The sequence below is a fragment of the Convolutriloba macropyga genome, chromosome 2 (genome assembly GCF_964194025.1).
Source record: "Convolutriloba macropyga chromosome 2, txConMacr16.3, whole genome shotgun sequence".
NCBI classification, from domain to species: Eukaryota; Metazoa; Xenacoelomorpha; order Acoela; family Convolutidae; genus Convolutriloba; species Convolutriloba macropyga.
In genome coordinates, this window is record NC_134469.1 from 43,132,863 (window position 1) to 43,148,767 (window position 15,905).

The 15,905-nt window shown below is 37.6% G+C and overlaps 1 protein-coding gene across 1 annotated transcript in view; it reads left to right on the plus strand.

Annotated features, from left to right (window-relative positions):
- The window catches only part of LOC142334910 (uncharacterized), a 66,886-nt gene extending 51,954 nt beyond the window's left edge, over window positions 1-14,932 (plus strand). The window contains exons 12-15 of the mRNA XM_075383238.1: window positions 10,003-10,216; window positions 10,390-10,484; window positions 12,382-12,662; window positions 14,836-14,932. Coding sequence (XP_075239353.1) covers window positions 10,003-10,216; window positions 10,390-10,484; window positions 12,382-12,662; window positions 14,836-14,932 — 687 coding nt within the window. The remainder of the gene's footprint in view (window positions 1-10,002; window positions 10,217-10,389; window positions 10,485-12,381; window positions 12,663-14,835) is intronic.
- Window positions 14,933-15,905: the final 973 nt, after the last annotated feature.

The following is a 15,905-nucleotide window of genomic DNA, read 5'->3' on the forward strand; positions in this document are numbered from 1 at the left end:
GTCAACAAAGCTGAAAACTTAGTTTTTGATACTAATATATATTAAATTAATGAAATGGTTTTCTACTGTATAGAGAAAAATACGGTGCAAAAAACTTAACTGCAAAAACAATCTCCAGACGATTTTGAAACCGCTGAAACGAGCTGGTTGGTGTAAATCCTTCATGACATTGATAGGAGAGCAACCATTACGCAACTTAAGACCGTATTTTGGATTATAGATGGCTATTTTGCGATTTTAAACAAGGCCACTTATTGTCTTCGCCGATCCAGCCATCTGGAATTGAAATATCGATCCGCCTTAATTTCCAATCTCCCCGCTCATATGATATCAAAGTCTTTATGCTGAAGTTATTTGAGTCGTGTCAATGAGGGACCAGATTTAATTTTTGCTTGAACTTGGAGCTTATGAGAAAACAACTAGAATGTCACGTGTTTCTTCCTAGAAGCAACAAGCATATCCTCTGAGTTCAATGATCGAAACAGATTGACCTGGTCTGTTGAAAGGCTTTGAGACACCTTACACATGCCACATTGGAAAACATAATTGGCTTTGTTCCTTGATAGAAATGAGATTTCAGCAGTATATGAAAATGATGAGGTTAAGAGCTAAGAGTAAACTAATCACAACAGCAATGTTATCCTATTTTTTTAAAATAGTTTTAACTAGCATAATTGAGTGCAGTTTTTCTGAAATATAAACAGCTAGCCAGTTCCATTGGTTAGAGCGGTTTCAAAGGAACATGTACATCGTCTGCTCAATTAACACCAAGGAAACTATATGAACTATATGAGGGATTTCGAAAAGACCATTCGTTTGTCGAAATCATAGAAAACCAAATAACCTGATAAATAAAATGATACAATGCATGGATTTCCCCGGATGTAGAATTGTGGAACACAATGCAAAATTAATCTATTTTTTGTGAAATTGTTTGGTTGGAATTTTCTAGAGTTGACTAGCGAACCATGTTTTCAAGGAAAAGGTTATCGGAAAAAACTACTTTTTGGGAGCAAAAAAATTTAAATATTGTGTCTATATTGAAAACAGTTGAAATCACCATGCCAATTAAAGTTGTAGCAAATTATCACAATTGACACGGTAGCTATTGTTTTTCATTATTATATGGGATGCGGATAAAACTGTCAACAAAGTTATTCAGAGCTGTCAAAAAGGATGCAGAACATGCTTGGAATTATGTAGATCACAGAGTTGTACAAAAGAAAACAATGACAACCGCAATATACACAATGGTATGAAGAAGCTGTGTTCACGTAAAAATACCTCAAACAACAAAATAAAGAAGAGTTTGTGTTCAAAAGTGTTCTTTTGTAAGATTTTGCTTCGTGAACGTCTATTAATTGGTTTGTATAGCCTTCATGCAGGTTTTTTTTTACTTTTTTATGCATGCTGAGCGTCTTGATTTCAAGTTTTTTTTCTCTTCTTTACTTTTGTCCATTAAAAACCGATATTGTGTAGCCTAACAAATTGGCAAACAGTAAAAAAATAATGAAATTATTGAGCCATCTTTTCTGGTTAAATATGGAAAAAGTGAAACTATTCATGCATTTTTCACTCCATAGAGCAAATAATGCTTACCTTACACGAATCATTCCTTAAGAGCAGAAATTAGGCTACAAGTAGTTTTTTGGTACCTTAGTATATCGCTTATCGCTTTGAATCGATTTTTAATGAAAATAATTGGCGAGCATCATGCATATTTTTTGTCTGTGTTGTGGGGATGAGTCACATCACTGAGCACGAGTCAAGCTTGAAGACCATAAATTAGTTTGTACACAGTTTTTTTAGGATCATCGTGTTACTACGCTCACATGACTGCTTTACTGCTATAAGAAACCGAGTATGCTAGTTGACGAATCATCTTAACATTGCTCCCGCAAGCTGTGAAAATAATCAACTTGCTAAGGCTCTTGGTGTCGATAGATTTTGCCCCTGAAAATTTTTCAGAATATTTTTTTTCGGCAATGAAACTGATTGCTTAATTTTCTTCGGTTTTGTTTGAGATAGGTTTTCATTGTTTTCACAGTTTTTGACCTTTTCTCCTAGTCTATGGGCTTGAACTCATGTCAGGGTTTGCAGGTTTTCTGTAGTATTTAAAATGAAGTGTCTCAAAAAATTGTCTCAGATAAGTATATTTAATTGGAACGATCTTTGAAAAAACTGAGCCAAGTTGTTGAACTGAGTTTGAACGCTGCCGTTGTTATTCGTATATTCAGAAATTAGTTATATAAACTGTGTCAGTTTTCTTATTTTGCCTTTGCTATCAATTTTGACAGCAAAGACGTGAAAATATTTTGTCCGAAGAAATATACATTATTCCGTTTGAGCTGACTTAACGCAGAAACGTCGGTGCAAAATTTTGGAATGATTGTCTATGGTTGATAAATGTCTATGATCTGGAATATAGTTTCTCACGTAGTAGTAAAAAGATGGTTCCGAATTTAATTATGACTCATAAGCCTAATTTGCTATCCAAAAAAGTTAGTTTGAGATTACAATCTGTAACGGCTGCTCTCCTTGTGTTTCGTTTATACAGTTTATACTTCGTTTATGCAGTTTGCTTTTATAACTGTATATCCGTTCTGCTGTACTTACCGTTGCCTTAACTATTCAGTTCGTAATTATTGGCTAATCTTAGTTTCTTCAACTTCCAATTTGAACTGGATTGCTACAGATCACACAATACGGGATCTATTTATGTATACCAGTTCAGTCCGATAGATAAAACAAATCGCAGACAAAGGCATATGTCTAAGACCTGTTTGTGCAAAAATATTTAAATTTAAACTTAAGTTGGCTTTTGCTGTTTGTACTCACAAGTTGAGAATACCAGAAGTTGGTGTTGTAACAGTTGAATTTCAGCTCCAATAATTCGTCGATACAAGACACCGTAACATAATTTACTGCTCAAGAATAATATTTTTGAATACAAGACACAATAACAATTTACGGCTCAGGAATATTTCTTGTTCAAGACACAGTTACACGTTATTTAAAGCTCCAAGGCAATTTGTTTTTGCAATATTTTGCCGATTTATACTTTAAGCCGTTTTCTGCGACCGCTACGTTGAGTTCTGTGTGTTGCTTTTTGTTATTTGCCACTTTTCTCTTTTTCTCACGTGACAAATTGTAACTAGAACTAGAACTATAACTATAACTATTAAAAGGACTAGGACAACAGAAAGTGTTTTGTAACTATTTTCCCCGCCTACGAAAGCTTAGTGAGCTCAGCTCCAACATCGCGGGCCCTGTTTTCCTTCGTGAAAACATCCTCATCCATTGATAGTACTGGAGCGAGCTTCACCACAGGCCTTTTGTAGACTCCGTCTTTTGTTTGAAACGTTGCTGATCGAATTGTTCGGTCAGAACCCTCCATTGTTTTTGTTATGCGACCAAGTTTATGATATCCTTGTTTGTCACTGTCTTCAACCAACCAAACGAGATCAACTTTGTTCAAAATTCTGTTTGATTCACTATTCCATTTTTGTCGATTGTTCAGAATTGGCAGGTACTCTTTTCTAAATCTGTCCCAGATGAGACCGGAGTACGCTTGTGTTTGTTGGAAAAGCTTTCTATGATTAACAAACTCTTCTGCGCATGGTAGGTATGGTAAACAAACATTTTTGTTGCCAAGCAGGAAGTGGTTTGGAGTAAAAGATTCCAAATTTTTTACATCAGAACTGACTGGTGTCAAGGGTCTTGCATTCAACGTCTGCTCAACAAGAAACATTGTTGTTGAAAGAACATCTTCCGTAATTGATCGGTTCCCCAACACTGCGTACATTGCTTTCTTGCAATTTCTGACCAGTTTTTCCCATACCCCTCCAAAGTGAGGTGTGGCAGGCGGATTGAACTTTCATCTGATTCCTTGTTGAACCAAATGTTCTTCAATTCTTTCTTTGTTCCATGCTGCGACATACTCTTTGAACTCCCGGTCTGCTCCAACGAAATTGGTCCCGTTGTCACTGATCATTTTTATGGGTTTGCCTCTTCGAGTTATGAACCACATAATTGCATTTAGACAACTGTCAGTGTCCAGCTTTGGAACTATCTCTATATGTACGGCTCGTACTGTTAGACATGTGAACAAACAACCCCATCGTTTTTCCTTTCTGCGCGCAATTTTAACTGTAAATGGTTCAAAATAGTCTACTCCAACATTTGCAAAAGCGGTTGAAGCGTCAAACCTTTCTGTCGGTAGCTCGGCCATCACTGGAGTCATTGTCTGTGCTCAGCCTCTCCGGCAGGTGACGCATTTGTTCTTTATTGAACGCGAGGCATTCCTTACGCCAATAATCCAGAATCGTTGCTGAACTATGTTTTTGACATGTACAGTCCCTTCATGGGAATTGTTCTTGTGCTAGTTACGCAATAGTAACTCCACAACATGGTGTTTCCAATGTAACAAAATTGGATGCTTTGCGTTGAAGCCTAATTGACTTTTGCCTATTCTGCCTTTGGCACGAATAAGTCCCCTTTGGTCAATGAAAGGTCAAAACTGTAAAATTTTGCTACTTTTTGGATTTCCCTTTCAGGTTTTAGAGAATTCATCGCTTCAGCAAATTGTTCTTGCTGTAATAATCTTCATTCTCTTCAATGCCAATCATCTTTGTTGCTGGTTTCTTTTTCCTCAATGCTCGCTGCACGTATGCCATTGTTATTACAAGCCTATTGAAATTGCTGAATCGTCCCCACTGAACAATTGGTTTCTTTTCTTTGGCCTGCGTTATGAATGTTGACGTGGGTATGTTCTCTCCATCTGCAGCAAAAACCAGGTTGACTTGCTCAGGCCACTCGATTTCTGGTTGCTTCAACCAGGCCGGCCCAGTAAGCCACTCGCTTCCCTTGTGCTCATTAACATTAATGGCTCTGGTGCCAATGCCTGCTGGGTTGTGAATTCCGCTCATATGTTTCCACTGTGAAACATTAGTTGTATCCAAAATCTCAGCCACTCTGTTTGCAACAGACACCTGTTGCTTACGGTTCGGAGCTATGAATCCATTGCAGAACAGTAGTGGAGTCTGTCCAAAAGTTACAACTGTGAATCTTCGTTTCGTGTTCCTTCACTATCTGTTGTTTAAGTCTCACCGCCATCACTGCTGCTTGTAGTTCCAAGCGTGGTATAGAAAGGTGTCGCATTGTTGCAACTCTGCACTTTCCGATTACAAATGCTTAGTATGCTGAGTTTTCTTTGGGCTTTGAACGTAAGTAAGCCACTGCGCACATTGTGTCTTTAGATGCGTCGGCAAACACATGAAGTTCCCATTTGTCCTTTGACTGTGCTGAAGTATCGTCTATCAATGCTTTTTTCTGCTACTTCTGGAAGCTGCGCTTTCCACTCAGAAAATCTTCTTCTTCGTTAGGTTCTACTAAGTTGTCCCAATTTTGTCCATTTTTTGTCCAGATGCTCTTCAGGGGTCGTCTCATATGGTCAAACAGTCCAAGAGGATCAAACACTGAAGAAACCAGAGATATGATCTTCCTTTGGGTGATTAGGTTCTCAACTTCTTTGCTTGTACCTCTACAAACCTGTAGACTATCATCGGTTATCGTCCACTGAAGCCCAAGCACTGATGACCCTTCCTGGCTGGGTTCTACTTCAACCTGCTTTGTTTACTGATTGATCTTTAGTCCTCTGGGATGGCGTTGGTTACCGTGTCGCTGTTGGGGATCCACTTCTTCATTTCAAATCCATTTTTTGAGAGAAGAGGTTGCAGTTGTTCGAAAACCTTGATTGCTTCTTCAGGTGTTTCGACTGACTTGATGAAATCGTCCATGTAGAAGTTGTTTTGAATTGTTTTCGCTGCAATTGGGAACTCCTCCTCGTTATCGATGGCTACTCGCTTAAGAGCGTAGTTGGCACATGTTGGTGAGCTCTTTGCTCCGAAAACATGACGTTGATACTCGTAAATTTGTACAGGTTCGTTCATTGTTGGTCGCCACAAGACTCTCAAGCAGCTTTTATCCCGTTCAGGAACTTGCACTTGCAGAAACATTGATTCAATATCTGCGGTTGGGGCAATTGGTCCTTCTCGAAATATTGTTCTGATCAATCCGTGTAGTAGATCGGGTCCGGCCAACAACTGGTCATTTAGGGATATATCTTTGTATTTTGCTGCAGCGTTGCAAACACGGCGAACTTTACCCCGTTTGTTGGGGTTTAGTACTGGATGGTGTGGCAAATACCATTCCTTTCCGAAAGTGCCTTTGACTTCCGATTTACCAAGGATCTTCACTAATCCCTTTTCAACCTCTGTATCAATTGACTGTTGATACAATTCTTTTAAATTTGGGTCTCGTTGAAATCGTCGTTCCAGTGAGTAGAGCTGACCAAGGGCCGAGCCGTAGTTGTTAGGAAGATTGGGTTCTGGTTCACTCCAGAGCATACGCACTTCGTACCGCTCGCCCGTAAACTTTGTTGTGCTTTCTAAAAACTTCTGAGCTTGCTGTTCTTTCTTTGATTGACTCACAACAATTATTTTGGAAGCATAGGTTTCTATGTACCACCATGATTGTATATTTTTGGCCACTTTCACGTCTTCTGTGGAGGCGAAATGACAAACATTTTGACTTTTCTTGCCTGTCATGGGACCACTGACTACCCATCCTAATTCTATTCAGACGGCGAAAGGCTCACTTCGTGATCCAATCTTATAGTCCAATGGACGTTGAATTTTGTAGGCATCTTGTCCAAGTATGATGCCTACTTCCATCAGGTTGAATGTTCTGTTAGTGAGAACATTCAGTTGTCTGAAGTTGTTCTTCAGTTCCTTGTAATCATATGTTGTGTTTCCCAACGAGATTGATGGGTGTTCAAACGCTTCAATTGAATGCACCTTTGAATGTAGTCCCTTTATTGTGATAGGAACCTTCTCCGTCCTCAAATGTTCAAGGTAACGTCCGTGCCTTAGGCTTGTAGTTGATCCTTAACACTTTGATTGATGAATGATACTGTTGATCCACTATCGAGGAAAGCGTAGGTAGTCAACCTGTTACCACCACTCTGAACCGATACAGGAACTTTTGAAGAAAACTAGTAACTTGGTTACTCTGGTTGATTGTTGCTGCGCTTACGTTAACTGCGTGACTACCCTTGTCCATTTGGTTTTTTGAGTGTAGCAGTCTGTTGTGCTTTTTGGTACGTCCATTTATACCGCACGGGTGGACTGTACAATCTTTGATTGCATGCCCTTTCCCCAGACATCCATAACATAAGCGTTCCTTTCTCACTGCTGCATAGCGATCGGTGACATTCATATTCTTAAATATTGGACAGTTCCATATTTTATGAGTGCCATCCGCTAGTGGAAAGTTGTTGTTTTGCATTTGCTTCGTTTCGTTCGCATTCGAACTCGCAGTAACATTTGACGATTTTGAGAATCGTTTTTTCTTGTTAGCGTTTGGTCGATCATCTTCCTTTTGTTCGCTCTTGGTTAATGGCATTCCTTCATGGACAAAAGCCATTCGAGCCAACCAGTTTTCAAGGAGCGTGAGATCAGATCTATCCTCTTGACACTCGTCAACGAAGAAGAATCACTTTTCTTTCAAGTTTGGGGGCAGTTTTTCAATTGCCACTGGCAGTGTTGAACATGAACGCAGGTCGTCCTCATAATTGTATTGCTTCAGAACATTAACTAGGTTGCTGATTGTTATTGAGTAATTACATATAGCCGTTGAGTCGTGCATTCGAATTGGTTGTTGTTTGCGCAATATATTAAGCTGAGCGTCGACAATTAGGTAAGGTCGCCCAAACTTCCGTCCCAGGAGTCCCCACCCTTGAGCGTAGAATTCTCCCGAATAGCCCATTTCTGATATAGCTGACTTTGCTTTACCTGTCAACAAAGTTTTCAGGTGGCTCATTTTCTCTGAGTTGGGTATATTGCGTTGGTGAACCGTTGCTTTGAACATATTCGACCCCTTTGGCCACTCTAGGGGGTTTCCGTCGAAAGAACTCAACTTCAACTTAGGTAGCTGACTACTACTGCTTGGTTTATTGCGCTTAAGCTTGTTTTGTTTCCGGGCTGCGCTGGTACGCTCTTCACTTTGTGATCGTGACTTGAGTACACCTTTGCGATTGAAGCTTACCCTTGAATAATTGTTGTCGATCCTGGTTTTCGCGCGCTCGAAACTATAATCGTGCAAGTTGGAGAATTTATCCGAGTTATCGAGCCAACCGGAAATATCTTTATTCTTCGGGGTTTTCCAGTTGAATGGTGATCTACTTCGAATACTAGGGGCTGCACTATCATCAGAATCTGTTGCTCTTGCGTCAAGAGCTTCTTTCTCGTTTTACAGTTTCAGTGCACCTTCTTCTTCAAAAAGTTGCATCTCCATTTCAAGCTCTTTCCTTTTCAATTCGAATTCAATTTTCTTCAACCTCAATTTTGATTAAAAGTCTTTCTCTAGAGCCGCAAGCTTTTCTGCTTTTTTAGCTCGTTTATCAGAGGAGGCCTTTGAATCATTGTCCCTGTTTGGGTTTTCTTTTTCAGCAGTTCGTTGAGAAACTCCTGCAACAGACTGTGAAGACTTAGCGGCAGTTAGTTCTGCATCGCTTGTCAATTGTGCGGTTTGATTCTGTTGATCCGTCATGTTTGTTTCTCCGATGAAATACGGTAACCTATCTGCGTTCAAATATTGAAAGTATTTTTCTGTCTCGAGTTTGCGTTTTAAAGAAGAATCTGGGTCTCGGAGAGTCTCAGCTGTCTTATTCACGAGTTTTTGAACGTTGTCGTCTAATTGCAGTATCTGCTGATAAAGATTCTTGAGCTTGCTTTGTCGATCTCGATTCTTATTGAGCTCAAAACCTTCCTTTTGTTTCTCAAACCAGTTGTTCCGCAATTTGTTGATCTGTCGATCCAAAACGCTTTGACTCTGTGACAGAGTCACTTCTTGTGTACTTCGGAACTGTAGCTTGAAACTCTACAGCTCCTTTGTTTGTTTGTTTTAATTGAGTTTTGGTTTTCAACGTTCCTATTTGCTTTGCCTAATTGGCTTGGCGTTATTGAATTGCTCGTTGGATTTTGTTCTCGTTCCTCGATGACTTTGTCACTTCGGTTGAACAGCAGTGATGGGTTGAACAGCAGTTTATTCCACTGTCCGGGTCGGCGGACCAAATGTAACGACTGCTTTCCTTGTGTTTCACAAAGAAAGTTTTACACCGCCCAGTTCGTTCTGAGTGGTTACAAAATTTGTCAGGATACTTCGTTTATGCAGTTTGCTTTTATAACTGTATATCCGTTCTGCTGTACTTACCGTTGCATTAACTATTCAGTTCGTAATTATTGGCTAATCTTAGTTTTTTCAACTACCAATTTGAACTGGATTTCTACAGATCACACAATACGGGAACTCTTTATGTATACCAGTTCAGTCCGATAGATAAAACAAATCGCAGACAAAGGTATATGTCTAAGACCTGTTTGTGCAAAAATATTTAAATTTAAACTTAAGTTGGCTTTTGCTGTTTGTACTCACAAGTTGAGAATACCAGAAGTTGGGTTTGTAACAGTTGAATTTCAGCTCCAATAATTCGTAGATGCAAGACACAGTAACATAATTTACTGCTCAAGAATAATATTGTTGAATACAAGACACAATAACAATTTACGGCTCAGGAATATTTCTTGTTCAAGACACAGTTACACGTTATTTAAAGCCCCAAGGCAATTTGTTTTTGCAATATTTTGCCGATTTGTACTTTAAGCCGTTTTCTGCGGCCGCTACGTTGAGTTCTGTGTGTTGCTTTTTGTTATTTCCCCCTTTTCTCTTTTTCTCACGTGACAATTTGTAACTAGAACTAGAACTATAACTATAACTATTAAAATGACTAGGACAACAGAAAGTGTTTTGTTTCTATCTTCCCCGCCTACGCAAGCTTAGCGAGCTCAGCTCCAACAGAATCACTTTTTGCGCTTTTGCGTATCCTTTCTAAAAAATATACGACCACATATGTCAGCCATTAATGTATACGTTTCCTTCCAGGCAGCAGGGGTGTTTTCTGGACTGAGCTCCTCACCTACCATACCTTCTGTAGCCAACACGGATGGAGTTTACATAGCAGACTTGGGCAACTATCTTGCTGCGAGACAATACTTCGACCCCGACTGCAGTCCATTCAACAACTGCACTGTGTCCTTCCAAATTGTGTCGACTGGACTGCTCGAATCCTACTTTGAGATAGCAGTTAACACTGCTAGTACGTAGACGAATTAATTCTGGTTCAGGTATTTCTGTTTTCAAAATGGTACTAGCAATGCGTGAAATTGGCGTGTCGAGCATTTTGACGCCAACAACCTCATGATATTGGTCTGGGGGGTTGTTTTTTTATGTTTTTTATGTCTGGGGGGTTGTTATGCTTTCATGTTACAGAAGAGTATCGTCTGTTCTTGGTGAACCAGATTGACTACGAGGTGCTTTGTGAACTGCAAGGGTGGACAAGCAGCACCTACACATTCAACATGCAGGTTAACAACATTTAAGAAAGCCCAGGCCGAGTTTTCACCATTGATCCACCTCTAAGTGGCGGCTGCAGAATTTTATGCACCACCAGTGTTTGCGCAGTTCTTCTGACGCTCATGTTGAAAAGTGAGAATATGAACTAATTAAAATATTTAGAAAGAGGTTCCAATAATCTAATAACAGCACAGTTGTACAGATTGGAGCAAATAATCCAATTTTCTTCGCTTTCTTTTAGAAATTGTAGTCGGCCTTCTATTGTGTCGAATATTAAAGTATTTTGATTTGGTGACTTGTAAGAGAGTGGAAGTGAAAAGAGCCGATTAAAAGAGAGCCGAAAATTTGGTGACTTGTAAGAGAGCCGAAGTGAAAAGAGCCGATTAAAAGAGAGCCCAAAATTTGGCGACTTGTAAGAGAGCCGAAGTGAAAAGAGCCGATTAAAAGAGAGCCCAAAATTTGGTGACTTGTAAGAGAGCCGAAGTGAAAAGAGCCGATTAAAAGAGAGCCGAAAATTTGGTGACTTGTAAGAGAGCCGAAGTGAAAAGAGCCGATTAAAAGAGAGCCCAAAATTTGGCGACTTGTAAGAGAGCCGAAGTGAAAAGAGCCGATTAAAAGAGAGCCGAAAATTTGGTGACTTGTAAGAGGGCCGAAGTGAAAAGAGCCCATTGAAAGAGAGCCAAAAATTTATTTAAATTATTTATCGATAAATTAAGATATATTTTGCAGCCAATTAAATTGCCTTCTGAGATGAGACTACCAAGTTCTCAACCAATCATTAACGAGTATATCAGAAATGAAATTTCAATATTTTCTAGTAAAAGAAACTGAAAGCGAAATAGTGAATAATTATCTTGAAATTATCGCGGGCCGTGGCCAGGCCTCATCGGCATATGGGATTTGATATGAAACTATTACCACCGAACATAAGACCAATTAAACTACTGAAGTACTCTTCTTGGTAATCAACTTACAATTTAGGGTAATTAAAGGCAAATTTTTGCTTTTGGCTCGCTTTAAAATCAAGTCAGGTTTCGGTGCTTTGTAACGTCGGCTCTCTTGCACGAATTCGTGAAAGAGAGCCGACATTATAAAGAACCGACGTTAGAAAGCGCCGAAGCCTGAATTTATTTAAAAATAGCCGAATGCAAAAAGTTAATTTCTCTTTAATTACCCCAAATTGTTAGTTGATTACCAAGAAAAGTACTTAAGTGGGTTAATTGGTCTTATGTTCGGTTGTGATAGTTTCATATCAAGGCTCCTAAGCCGATGACGCATGGGCATGGCCCGCGATAATTTCAAGATAATTATTTACTAATGCGCTTTCAGTTTTTTTTTAATTTTTTTTACAAGAAAATATTAAAATTTCATTTCGCAACTACTCCCGTTATGATTGGCTGAGAACTTAGTAGTCTCATTCAGAAGGCAATTTAATTGGCCGCAAAATTTATTGAGTAATAATTTAAATAAATCTTCGGCTCTTTCAATCGGCTCTTTTCATTTCGGCTCTCTTACAAATCACCCTCTTGCACGTAGCCTTTTCGTTTATCTTAATTCCTCTTTGATTTGATTTAATAGTATAGTTATTAGCTGCTGTATCGTAAACTGTTCCAATTCGTGCCATTAGGTAAATAAAAGAATTATCTAAGGGTAATCGTGGTTGTGTTTGTCATTTAATTAGAACTGTGTACCGAATACAAATCAGTAGCATGTCTGCAAATAGTTTTTTAACTTGCTAATTATCAGCACAAAGAATTTGGTCGTGAAGTTTTTTCCGTGCAACGGATGGTAATTAATTATTGTCATAAAATTTGTACTTGCAATGGTACGAGGTCAAAGTAGAAGTTATAGATGGTTATAAGGTATTTGCAAGGGGGAGAATGATAATGATTAATTTGCCCGTTTCAGATAGTGGGCATTGACGATACTGGTCTGCAGACTACCAACTCTATTAGTCTCTACATGGCTCTCACAGACCACAACGAGTATGACCCAGTCATAGACGCTACACACGTCTTCAGTCTGAATGAGAACTCTGCTTTCGGAACCAACGTCGGATCCCAAATGGTCTGCCAGAGTCTCTACGAATGCTACGCAGACACAATTGAGTACGAACCCTTACTCACTGCACGTAGTATCAACCGCGCACGATATATTTTCTTTACAACCGCCCCCAATCTTATTTACAGGCAGTCCCGATTTATCTTCCTACAACTGAATATCATCTGTTTTCTGAAAATTCAATATCGCATACGTTTTCTCTGAAAGATGACTAACCTAAAGTTGATAATTTTCACTTCATTACAGCCAGAAGCTGCAAGTTCTAAAATATCAATTATTTACAGTAAACATATTTTCGATGGGCGTGAATCATTGCAGAGGCTATTTTTGATCTCGTTACTTTAGAGGAGTATTACTTTAAAAATGTAAAGAGTATAGTAAAAAATGTAAAGCGGAGTTTTGACCTGAAAGCGATAGTTAAGAAAGTGAGATGAACTGCCATTTTTTCACTTTTTTCACAGTCAAGTTTTAAAAATAAACTGTGTTTTTGACCTTCTTTTTTAATCCTCAACTTTGATCAGTTGAATTACCAGTTTTTGATTGCTTTCGAACGAAGTTTGAAGTATTTAGTGTAAACATTTGTCTTTTCTGGCAAAGTTTTTACGATTTCACTTCTGGATTTACTTTTTCACGCTTGCTTTTATATTTCTTAAAGTGATTTTAATTGCTCGCATGCATTAATTAAGGCTGTTGCTAAAATGAAACCGATTGTGAGCGATGATTGTATATAGCAAGTGTAGCGTAGTGGTTAATGTCCGCGACACTCAGATACATTCCCAGACACCATACAATTTTTTTTCTCTACGACCCCTTCTAAATTGTTTGCCTCGCCAGTCGTTCGAGAGGAATTCGTCCGATGCTAATCGATTTATGTCTTTTTTATCATTGAAAAGTTTTATTTATCAGTTTTTCAGTGCAAAGACTTGAAAAACTAAAAGAAGAATTCTGTCAGTGATATAAAAAACATAAACCGTCAATTGCTGACAGTTTGAGTTCTTGCAGAAATAAAGCGTTGTTTTTTTTTCAGTTATGGTGAAAAAAATTGTTTAATGAATATTTCGAATAGCATAACTGTAGCATAACTAACTACAAATATTTCTAATAGAATAAACTAATGGAAATTATTCGTGAATTTTGTTAAACGTTTAATATTTATTAGTTTTACTGTTGATAGAACTTTCATTTGTGTTTCATTTTCTTCAGCAGTTTTTAAATGTTTTAAATGTGTTTGTTTTGCTGTCTGAAAAAAAGAATTAAAGTGGCCTTTGAGTGAAGTATAGGGCTTTTTGATCTCTATTTAGCTGTCTGATCGGTAATTATACACTTTATAATAGCTGCTTTTTGCAGTAATCCTTTTCAGTCCAAGTGATTTTTCTATTTAATTGCTCTTGAACGAAGTTGGAGGGAATTATTGTAAGTGTTTCTTTTGTTTTTGTGTGAAATGTTGCCTAACGGTATTTGAGATTTAGTTCTAGAGCTTTGTTTGATGAATTCAGTAATTTTTGCACTAAATTTTTGAACTCCCTTTTTTCCCTTAGGGAAGATTGCTTCGCCATCTCTAAATTGAATTGCCCTGTCTGTCGTTCGAGAGCAATTCAACTGATGTTCTTCGATTTTCGTTGATTTTGTAACTAACTGCTACTAGGCCTAGTTTTATCTATCAAATAAAACTTAATAGATCGGTTTGCAAGTAAACCTTAATTTTGGATTTTATTGGTTAATACTAGTTTTTATTTCCAATCATTTACTAATTGGGCTCAAATGAGGTTTATTAAATTTATAATAATAGTGTATCTCTTTCCTATCGCAATTGTTCTGAGTACTATTTTTCTTTTTCGACTGTTTTTATGATCTCATTAAAAAATAATTGTTTTAGATGATTTCATTAAAAAAATAATTCTGGTTTTGTGCATTTAGCACTCCAATAAAATACCTGATGCCCCCTAGGCAATCCCCATCCTGTTGAAGTTCTTTCTAATGAATCACTGCATTGTCATTAGAGATCAGTTTGTCCGACATCAGTCTGTTTTGTATGAAATTTTGGTTTATCAGACCAATCCGAGATATTTTTGACCTCTAATTTTGATGCATTTTTCTCAATGTTTGACGCTTATTTTATGTTTCATTTTTGCTGTTTTTTGCTCTTAAAAAGTTTTTTTGCCTTTTGCTACATTCTGTTTCGTTGCTTTTTTTTCTTAAGTTTGGTTTGCATTAGGTTCATTTTGGTCAAAACTGACCTTTTAATTTAGTTCAAACTCTCCCTTGTTTTACACCGGTGGTTTTCACTTATGGAAACTTTAGCTACACTTACAAAAATCCGTCAGTGTTGTCCACGGACACTTTTGTGGACAATACTAACGATACAAAATGGTCTAAACTGACAGAATTCTGTCAGTAGATTTGACAGAGCATGAAAAAGCGGTTCTACCTTTTGTAAATCTAAAGTTCTTTTGTGAACGTGATATTGTGTGGAATACACTTACATTTTAAACCGATGGCTATATGCTTAAATAACCCTTGATTGAAATTACTCCTATGATTATGAATAATTTAGGTATTCAGGGGCGTATAAATATGATTTTAACAAAAGCGAGAGCAAAAAGTTGTTCAAAATCGTAATTTCATTAAACCCAAATATAGCGCTTTTGAATTAGGAGCAAATTTTGGTTACCTAGAACTTGATTTAAATAAAGAAAACAAAATGGACTTCATTTAGCTTAGAAATGATAAAAAACTATTAATAAAAAATATTAAAATGCTATTTAATCGTCTATTCTTTTGGTTTTTACAAACATTTGTCTATCTAACATTCCTTCCATCCGAGTCTATATACATTGCATCCATGTAATTTTTTCTCAATAATTTTTCCCACGCACATCAAAATTTGCACAATATTTTCAAAATAATTCATTATATGTAAACAACTCTCCAAAATAAGTCTCCGAAAGTTAAAGCTAGTTTGAGTGGAATTTGTGAAATAAAAACTGCAATTGAGTTATTGACTTTCTCACTAGTGTCAGTTGTTATCATTTCAGCTAATGTTTCTAATTATAAATAAAAACTGGGAAAATGCTCTTCACCGAAAATCGAAACCTTTTTTTAATATGTGGGGAAGTTTATAAAATTATTTACCTTCCCCTTATTAGAAAGAAGGAGGGCAATTTCTGAAACTATTATTTGCACAAATCTCCCCATATTTATTTTACAAGCCTAACTGGATTCAATTTTCTATAGATGAGGGGAATTTGTGAGATTAGTTACCTCGCCGATAATAAGAAAGGATATGAACATCGTAGAGTTGTGAGTGGTATCATTGAAAAGCCCGTCCAACGTAGAATATGGAATTAAAAAGATTTTTTCAATTTTAGTTT